General features: G+C 38.6%; 1 protein-coding gene across 4 annotated transcripts; it reads right to left on the reverse strand.

Moving 5' to 3' along the window:
* Positions 1–2,463: 2,463 nt before the first annotated feature.
* LOC135533623 (uncharacterized) lies at positions 2,464–6,593 on the reverse strand. 4 transcript variants are annotated; one of them, XM_064960910.1, is made up of 8 exons: positions 6,397–6,593; positions 5,601–5,873; positions 5,247–5,375; positions 4,968–5,119; positions 4,745–4,782; positions 4,349–4,640; positions 3,712–3,765; positions 2,464–3,593 (listed from the first exon to the last, which is right to left on the reverse strand). In XM_064960910.1, exons 2-6 carry the CDS (start codon positions 5,869–5,871, stop codon positions 4,628–4,630), a joined length of 603 nt encoding a protein of 200 aa, XP_064816982.1. In that variant the 5' UTR covers positions 5,872–5,873; positions 6,397–6,593; the 3' UTR covers positions 2,464–3,593; positions 3,712–3,765; positions 4,349–4,627. The 4 variants fall into 4 exon arrangements, with proteins under 4 accessions (XP_064816982.1, XP_064816983.1, XP_064816981.1 ...); XM_064960911.1 differs by having other exon boundaries at positions 4,404–4,640; positions 5,601–5,899; positions 6,397–6,585; XM_064960909.1 differs by having other exon boundaries at positions 5,601–5,899; positions 6,397–6,585.
* Between the last annotated feature and the right edge of the window lie 3,672 nt (positions 6,594–10,265).

Here is a 10,265-nt window from a genome sequence, read left to right on the forward strand (position 1 = left end):
AGCCACCCTAGTCATAGACTGTTCTCCCTGCTACCGCACGGCAAGTGGTACCGGAGCGGCAAGTCTAGGCCCAAAAGACTTCTTAACAACTCTTAGCCCCAAGTCATAAGACTCCTGAACAGCTAATCAAATATCCAAACTATTTACATTGTCCCCTCCCTCCCCTATGCATAGTCACTTTACCTCTACCTACAGTACATGTACATATAACCTCAATTACCTTGACTAACCTGTGCCCCTGCACATTGGCTCTGTACCGGTAACCCCTGTATATAGCCTCACTACAATTATTTAATGTTTTCTTTATTTTAATTTTATTTTTTTACTTCGGTTCATTTAAGTAAATACTTTCTTAACACTTGTTTTCTTAAAACTCTTTTTAAAACATTTTTGGTTAAGGGCTTGTAAGCAAGCATTTCACTGTAAGGTGAATGTGATGTGACAAATACAAACAAATAGCATTCCTAAGGAAGATCCATTTTCGAGTTAGCTACCAACTTCAATTTACGATGTAAAAGGTGGATTTATGATGTAATGTCAACTTTATACATTACATTTTCAACTCACCCACATAAATTCTCCATAAATCTGCTGTGGATTACCGAGAATCCCATACCTTTATCACTGAATGTATTTGACAATGTAAACACACTAATCAACCAGGAGATGGCATAAAACCCATTTTATGCAGGAATTTAACAACTTATTTACACCGTTACAATTACATGTACTGCAACACCTGTAGGCATTGTGATAACATGTTGTGTTTAAATAAAATGGAAATAGGTTGGCTGACAAATGGAACACTGAGCTTAAGTTTTTCTGTGCAATATCTAGACAAATTAATTGTAATATTGAAGCAAGATTGGACATTGGGTGTTTGTGTCTGCGGAACCTCATACCCTCACTAACGTGCTCTGAATTTAAACGTGTTAACCCTCGCAGGGCTGCTGGCCCAGACGGCATCCCTAGCCGCGTCTTCAAAGCATGCGCAGACCAGCTGGCTAGTGTGTTTACGGACATATTCAATCGCTCCCTATCCCAGTCTTTTGTCCCCACATGCTTTAAGATGGCTATCATTGTTCCTGTACCCAAGAAGGCAAAGATAACTGAACTAAATGACTACCACCCCGTAGCACTCACTTCTGTCATCATGAAGTGCTTTGAGAGACTAGTCAAGGATTATTTCACCTACCCTAGACCCACCAGTTTGCATACTGCACCAAAAGTCCTGTGTGGCCCTAGACCCACTTCAGTTTGCATACTGCACCAAAAGATCCACAGATGACGCAATCGCCATCACACTGAACACTGCTCTATCGCATCTGGACAAAAGGAATACCTATGTAAGAATACTGTTCATTGACTACAGCTCAGCATTCAACACCATAGTACCCTCCAAACTCATCAAGCAGAAGGCCCTGGGTCTCAACCTCGCCCTGTGCAATTGGGTCCTGGACTTATAGACGGGCCGCCCCCATGTGGTGAAGGTAGGAAACAACATCTCCACTTCACTGACCCTCAATACTCAGCCCCCTCCTGTACTCCCTGTTCACCCACGACTGCATGGCCATGCACGCCTCCAACTCAATCATCAAGTTTTCAGACAACACTACAGTAGTGGGCTTGATTACCAACAACCTCTCACTCAACGTCAACAAAACAAAGGAGATGATCGTGGACTTCAGGAAACAGCAGAGGGAGCAACCCCCTATCCACATCGAAGGTACAGCGGTAGAGAAGGTGGAAAGTTTTAAGTTCATCGGCGTACACATCACAGACGAACTGAAATGGTCCACTCACACAGACAGTGTGGTGAATAAGGTGCAACAGCGCCTCTTCAATCGCAGGAGGCTGAAGAAATTTGGCTTGTCACCCAGTTTGGGGTCAGATAGAAATGTCCTTGTTTTTGAAAGAAAAACCTATTTTTTGTCCATTAAAATAACATCAAATTGATCAGACATAAACTGTAGACATTATTAATGTTGGAAATGACTATTGTAGCTGGAAACGGCAGATTTTTTATGGAATATCTACATAGGAGTACAGAGGCCCATTTTCAGCAACCATCACTCCTGTGTTCCAATGGCACGTTGTGTTAGCTAATCCAAAATTATCATTTTTAAAGGCTAATTGATCATTGGAAAATAATTTAGCAAATATGCTTTTCTTTAAAAACAAAAAGAAATTTCTAAGTGACCCCAAACTTTTGAACGGTAACGTATGTGACAAATAAAATTGCATTTGATTTGAATAATGTGCTAAAAGTTAAGTTAAAAGTGTTTTCTGATGTTTTGTGTTCACATTTTATCACGGTTATAGAGGTGATTGTCCATTTCTAGTTGTTGCATTACAATGTATGCAAATATGGCTTAAACATCAACGGTCAATGTTTAGATAACTACCTGCAAATGATGGGGTGTGTCAGTGTGTCAGTATGACAAAGTCAAACACAGACTGTCATTGCAAATCCAACTCTTGGCCTAAAGAGGCCGATAGATGTTTATAGGCCTACAGATGTTTATTTCAGTCTAATTTATTGGACCTCTCCTTCTTGGAGGTTGACAACGTAAGTAGTTTAACAACATTTCATTTAAAGGTAATGTGGGGGTAAATCTTCAAACTGCACCATTACATTTTATATTTGGAATGTAAAGAACCATAGTCAACATAATCAAAATATATTGTCTTGCATTTTTTATAAAAATGTTTCCCTTAAAGGATGATATTGTCCAATTTTGTCAATAAAAAAATAGCACCACCACCAATAATTACACGTGGCAACAGCCTGGATTCTGGGGATAGACGTAACAGAGTAAATATATATCTGGGACAGCCAATTAGTATGCTATGTTACCTTTCGTATGGTATGTATTCATTTGTGGATGTCCATCATCCATTTCCTATGATATGTTACAAATTACAATTTGTATGATATTTAAGTTATGAATTTCAATTTGTAATATATGTTACCAATTCGCAGAACGTATGATATGTTATGAATTCCAATTTGTTGTGGCTAATGTTAGCTAGGCCTAGGGTTAGTGTTAGGAGTTAAGAGTTAGGGGAAGGGTTAGCTAACATGCTAAGTAGCTTCAAAGAAGTAAGTAGTTGACAGGTTGCATCATACTCATCCACTTTAACCAACCACTCTGCATTAATTTAATGTAAACATACAGTACCAAATGTACTGTAGCATATTATACTATTCTGAGTGTCCCAGATGTAAATTTACTAGTCTATGAGACCAGGCTGGTGGCTCAGAGGAAAAAGAAAGTGATAGAAAAAAGGTAAAAAAATAGATCAATTATAATGAAGAACCAATTGACCTCTTCAAGCATTTTCAGCAATCAAGTCATCCATGACATCCTTCTGATTAGTTAAAAGGGCTTGAATCAGGGCGTTAGCAGCCCCGGTGCTGGTCGCGCTATCCAGGAGCTTCCTCATCATTTCTTGTGGTGTCAACTGGGCATTCACGTTGGCAGCCATTTCATCATGATAACCTCCACTCTGCAGATCATCGACAATGGCCTTCACGTTTTTCACCTGGCTAACCAGAGCTGTGCGGTTTCTTTTCAAAAACCCACGTTTGTCTTTAACAAGGAAGATAATTAAATATATTTAGGATAAATCGAATTACATTCTTATGGTAAGATACATGTATCGATAGCATTTTCAGTTATACAGCCCTTTCACAATATTTTTGTCTACCTGAAATTGAAGAGATCGATGGAGAATATGTCATGTTCTTGGGCCATGATGGTCCTAAAAGAGAAAAGGTGATACTTTGAGAAATAGTGCACCAATGTCACTAACATGAAAACACGCTATGGGAACACACTAGCAGAGAGTCTAACACAGCTAAATTGGTCAGCTTTTTAAAAATTCAAACACTTTTGCACGAAGGCCCACGTGTTATAAATGTCTACTCCGGTCCGCAGTGTAAAAAGGTAGTCACCCCTGCCTCATGCTACAGGGATTGCCGTTTTAATAGGACCTCTAAACCAGGCTTAGCCTTATGTTCCACATAGGAACAAAGAAGACTAAGGTAGTAAGTCTGAATCAGGAGAAAACCAACGTATTATTATCTAGCCTGATTGTCCTCTTTCAGTGTATACAAACAGCAGTCTCTTCCTGGATCACTATTGGTACTCAGAAATCCAAAAGTTAACAACATAACAATATTTTACGTTCCTGAAAATTACATTTTGAGGTTATGATCAGGTAAAGACATAGTACTAAGCTATTTATGGTATTCCTAAGTCTAGTCGTATTCTTCAAAATAAGTTATTGATAAAATATTCAATTCTGTTAGTATGTTACTTAGTCAGTTAACATTCCAGATTACCTAGTCAGAATATGGTGGTAATCCACTCCTTAAGTTCGGGATAGGTGTCATTCACCTGACTTTCTTTGAGAGTATCAAGAAACTGAGAGCAAGTCTCTTCCTTTTTGAGAATTATCTTGTCAATCAGGTCGGTCACAGCAGCCTCTGGTACTGAGAGGCTCTTCAGCTGTTGATACTCTCTATCGGTAACAATACGTTTGGAGTGCACATGTTGAAGAAGGAAGCCAGAATCTGCTCGGAGCCAGTCGATGAGTTTCACCTTATTCTCAATGATCATTTTCATGGCAGGGCCCTAGAGAAGCAATTTTTACTGACATGTTGTTTGTTTCTCAAAGAAAAGAATAATTACGTTTAATAATTACGTTTTTCATCTCATGCAAAATTGGGATTGACTACCTGAGAAGAGGACACATCTTCTGTTTGCTGTGGTAACACTGAAATATATTAAGTTGCCATTATTTTATTTCAAATATCAAATGCATGATTGAAAATAACTTTCATTAAAATATATGTGGACTGAGCTCATTTGTCAAGGTTATTTGTCAAGATGATCCTGTTCTTTAGCACAGCTACCACTGAGACCTGTGAAGATAAAACCTGCCTAAATGCAGTAGTTCACCTGGACACTGTGGGGCCTGGGGGCCGGGACCTGCATCACAGACATATTGAGGTTGCCATCGATTGTACAGTTCGATATCTCTGATGCAAATATATGGCTGTGTTTTCTTGCAACCACATCTGCATGTGGGGGTGGTTGGCTGACGTTCATTCCTGAAAGAGACATTTTGTGTCCAAGTAAATATAAAATTGTGTTATGTTCTTCTTATGGTGCTAGCTGTTAGTAAGCAATACAACTTTCTCAGTATGACCATGTTAACTTATTCACAGTTGCACTCACCAGATCGATTCCACGATCCTGCTTGAACGGTTACATTCATGTCTAAGTCTTTAATACCGTGGACATTGGTGACTTTCCTGGTATCAACAGTGCTGTTGCAATCCGCATACACCGTTGGGCTGGATGAAGCTTCAAAACACATCCGTTATTGCCATGTTAGCTAATGACCTTACAGCATGTAATAAAAACATTGTACCTGCAAACCCGACCATTAAACTGGTGCCTTAAGTCTATGTATTTATGTACTGTATAGTAACAGCTTTACTGTAAGAGTTGTATGTATTCTTATCATTACCATATGAAGTATTTCTAAATGTCTTTTTATCACTACAAATGTTGATGTATGCTACTTACCTTGTGTGCTCTTGCTGAAATGTTGTTGAAGGCCTGGATAATGTGTATGCTCTTCCTTCAGAATCTTTAGGAAGTCCTGACATGTACTTTCTTCCATTTCAATGAATGTCTCCAAAAGAAGACTGATCTTCTCTGGATCAGTTTTTTGATTGCGAATAGCCTTATCCTGTTTAGCTGTTAGGATATCTTCACACTTGTCAATGATAAACGTAGCATCCATCGCCGATAACCACTTGCACAGGTCATCCTTGTATGACTTCAGAAATTCCATGGCTTGTTTGGAAATAATAAACAAATCTCTGTTGGGTAAAACAGTCTTAATATTTGTATAGGTTGGTAGCAATCTAAGTTTAACTGGACCAATATAATGTTTATTAAGGCATGATTATGGTTTACCCAAAGTGGTTATGGAATATTAAACAACCGCAGGTTTTGAGTGCATCATGATTTTATGTTATTAAGTAGAACATACAATAATACGTATAGTATGATCTTGTAGCAAAGTAAAATACCATGTCAACCTTTCTGGTATCCTGTTAACCCTTACAATGCCACTCTATGATAAAGTAAGTACCTTCTAAGTTAATAAAATACTGAACATGATACTGAATACTTAAAAACGTCTTCAGGCAAGAAGCCATAACTGTGTGGCCGCAGGCCTATAAAACACCAGCAGTTAATTGTATTGGTGGACGTAACGTAAACTTGACAAACAACGGCTGGTTTTCACACAAGGCTCAAGTAAAGCAGCTTCAGTACTTCTAAGAATAAACGGCAGAACAGGAAGATAACTTACCAAATGATAAAGCTCTAACGGCACAGGTTCTGGTAGTAAATGTAAATCTGAAGACTGAAAAGACTTAACTTGAAAAGGTCCCGAAAAGCTCAAATGTGGCGGAGGCAAACTTCCTGCGTTATATAACCACGTTTACACAACTGGTGAACACATACAGCGAAAGCGAAAGTACAGATTGCGCCGTAAGATTCACTTTGAGGAGTAATGTGTAGCTCAGTTGTTAGAGCATGCCGCTTGCAACGCTAGGGTTGTGGTTTCGATTTCCACAGGTACCGATTGGACATTTTATTTCCTTTAAATGTATGCACTCACTACTGTAAATCGCTCTGGATAAGAGTGTCTGATAAATGACTTAAATGTAAAATTAGTAGTATGCTATGCCAGGTGCTCTTGTACTTGACCTTTCGTTGACATCCCAGGGTAGGGCTGAAAGTGAAGTCCCTGTCTCACTGGGCAGGCAAAACATTTACTGGTTCTAAGATGTGGGTTGAGCGGGCAGTGATATGCAGGCAAAAATACACAAGACACTTGTAAGAGTGGAACAAGTTGAAATAAAATAGAAACAGGTTGGCTGAGAAATGGAACACTGACCTTACCTTTTCCTGTGCAATATCTAGAAACATTCAGGAAGTCATTTGACCCAGTTTTATTAGGATTATTGTATCTTTACTTGATTTAATATTGAAGCAAGATTGGACATTGGGTGTTTGTGTCTGTGTCTGTGGAACCTCGTACCCTCACTAACGTGCTCAGAATAATGTGCTAAGTTACTAGTGTTTTCTGATGTTTTGTGTTCACATTTTATCACGCTTATAGAGGTGATTGTCCATTTCTAGTTGTTGCATTACAATGTATGCAAATATGGCTTAAACGTCAACGGTCAATGTTTAGATAACTACCTGCAAATGTATTGTCTATTATGATGGGGTGTGTCAGTATGACAAAGTCAAACACAGACTGTCATTGCAAGTCCAACTCTTGGCCTGTAGAGGCCGATAGATGTTTATAGGTGTCACGTTCTGACCTTAGTTCCTTTGTTATGTCTTTGTTTTAGAATGGTCAGGGCGTGAGTTGGGTGGGTAGTTTATGTTCTTTTTTCTATGTTGTGTTTATGTGTTTGGCCTGGTATGGTTCTCAATCAGAGGCAGCTGTCGTTCGTTGTCTCTGATTGAGAATCATACTTAGGTAACCTTTTCCCACCTGTGTTTTGTGGGTGATTATTTTCTGTTTTAGTGTTTTCGCACCTTCCAGGACTGTTTTGGTTTTAGTTTATTTTCACGTTGTTATTTTGTATTTTCAGTGTTCAGTAAAAGAAATCATCATGAACACATACCACGCTGTGCATTGGTCCGACATTTCATACTCCTCGCCTGAGGAGGATGAAGAATTCCATTACAATTGGCCTACAGATGTTTATTTATTGGACCTCTCCTTCTTGGAGTTTGACAACGTAAGTAGTTCAACAACATTTCATTTAAAGGTAATGTGGCGGTAAATCTTCAAACTGCACCATTACATTTTATATTTGGAATGTAAAGAACCATAGTCAACATAATCAAAATATATTGTCTTGCATTTTTTATAGAAATGTTTCCCCTTAAAATATTATATTGTCCAGGTTTTGTCAATAAAAAATAGCACCACCACCAATAATTACATGTGGCAACAGCCTGGATTCAGGGGTAGACGTAACAGAGTAAATATATATCTGGAACAGCCAATTAGTATGATATGTTACCTTTCGTATGGTATGTATTCATTTGTGGATGTCCATCATCCATTTCCTATGATATGTTACAAATTACAATTTGTATGATATGTTATGAATTTCAATATGTAATGTTACCAATTTGCAGAACGTATATGTTATGAATTCCAATTTGTTGTGGCTAATGTTAGCTAGGCCTAGGGTTAGTGTTAGGAGTTAAGAGTTAGGGGAAGGGTTAGCTAACATGCTAAGTAGGTTCAAAGAAGTAAGTAGTTGACAGGTTGCATCATACTCATCCACTTTAACCAACCACTCTACATTAATTTAATGTAAACATACAGTACCAAATGTACTGTAGCATATTATACTATTCTGAGTGTCCCAGATGTAAGTTTACTAGTTTATGAGACCAGGCTGGTGGCTCAGAGGAAAAAGAAAGTGATAGAAAAAAGGTAAAAAATAGATCAATTATAATGAAGAACCAATTGACCTCTTCAAGCATTTTCAGCAATCAGGTCATCCATGACATCCTTCTGATGAGTTGAAAGGGCTTGAATCAGGCGTTAGCAGCCCCGGTGCTGGTCGCGCTATCCAGGAGCTTCCTCATCATTTCTTGTGGTGTCAACTGGGCATTCACGTTGGCAGCCATTTCATCATGACAACCTCCACTCTGCAGATCATCGACAATGGCCTTCACGTTTTCACCTGGCTAACCAGAGCTGTGCGGTTTCTTTTCAAAAACTCACGTTTGTCTTTCACAAGGAGGAAAAATAAATATATTTAGGATAAATCGAATTACATTCTCATAGTAAGATACATGTATCGATAGCATTTTCAGCGTTACAGCCCTTTCACAATATTTTTGTCTACCTGAAATTGAAGAGATCGATGGAGAATATGTCATGTTCTTGGGCCGTGATGGTCCTAAAAGAGAAAATGTGATACATTGAGAAATAGTGCACCAATGTCACTAACATGAAACCACGTGATGGGAACAGTTTCCTGGTATCAACAGTGCTGTTGCAATCTGCATACACCGTTGGGCTGGATGAAGCTTCAAAACACATCCGTTATTGCCATGTTAGCTAATGATCTTACAGCATGTAATGAAAACATTGTACCAGCAAACCTGACCATTAAATTGGTGCCTTATGTCTATGTATTTATGTACTGTTTAGTAACACATATTTAAAGGCTTTACTGTAAGAGTTGTATGTTTTCTCATCATAACCATTTGAAGTATTTCTAAATGTTTTTTATCACTACAAATGTTGCTGTATGCTTCTATTTTATTTTAAAAAGCAATCAAAGATGAGTGACAATGAAAAAGCGATCAAAGTTTCCATAGCCCTTAATACTGTATATTACCTAAATAAAAAAAGTATCAATAATCATTAACATTGAACGGGTTGTGTTTTTGGTCATTGGCATTTTGTTATGTCTGCCCTTCTGAAGACATATAGTATGTTTGACTTCTATAGTGTCTATCACAATAGTGGATAATATATTGCCAGTTATGTATGTGCTTTGTTGAACTGAAATATCATACACATTTTTATAAGTGTCGGGTATGTGTAAATGGCTGTAAGGGAGTCAGGTGCAGGAGAGCAGATATTGGGTAGCCAACGGAGCCTTTTTATTTAGGCGAACCAAAAGCACACGGCAACGTGAACACGAAATAACAATACGGGTTAACCCAGCGCAACAGACTAACGTGTGAATGACATGAAACAGAATAAACAATACCACACAAAGACCTGAGGGAAACAGAGGGTTAAATACACAACGAGGGGAAATGAGAACCGGGTGTGTGGGAAGACAAGACAAATGGATCGACGATGGCTAGAAGACCGCCGAGCGCCGTCCGAACAAGGAGAGGCATCGACTTCGGTAGAAGTCGTGACAAGCCTCTGTGCCAACCAGTGATGAGTCATTTGCATCCTAACAGGCTCGCACAAGCATATTTGAAAATGTAATTACTATTTCAATATTCTCTTGGCTTAAACAACAACTCATGCCATTATAAATTGTACAAAATCTAGGGACGACAAGAATAATAGACTTTAGTTGATAAAACCATGACTGTGGTGAAGTACCAGCAAGTACAAGCAGTTACATTTAAGTGGCAGAGGTGGAATGAGAGTCTAGAGTCCCGTGAACT

Source organism: Oncorhynchus masou, unplaced genomic scaffold, assembly GCF_036934945.1.
Source record: "Oncorhynchus masou masou isolate Uvic2021 unplaced genomic scaffold, UVic_Omas_1.1 unplaced_scaffold_2527, whole genome shotgun sequence".
NCBI lineage: Eukaryota > Metazoa > Chordata > Actinopteri > Salmoniformes > Salmonidae > Oncorhynchus > Oncorhynchus masou.

Bases quoted from the DNA above. Each gene is read 5' to 3' on its own strand.
- LOC135533623 (XM_064960910.1), bottom strand. From the start codon at position 5,871: ATGGAATTTCTGAAGTCATACAAGGATGACCTGTGCAAGTGGTTATCG. The intron at 5,376-5,600 runs GTAAGTAGCATA...TGTGTTTTGAAG, and splicing joins TTTCAGCAAGAGCACACAAG to CTTCATCCAGCCCAACGGTG. The intron at 5,120-5,246 runs GTGAGTGCAACT...TGTCTCTTTCAG, and splicing joins AGGATCGTGGAATCGATCTG to GAATGAACGTCAGCCAACCA.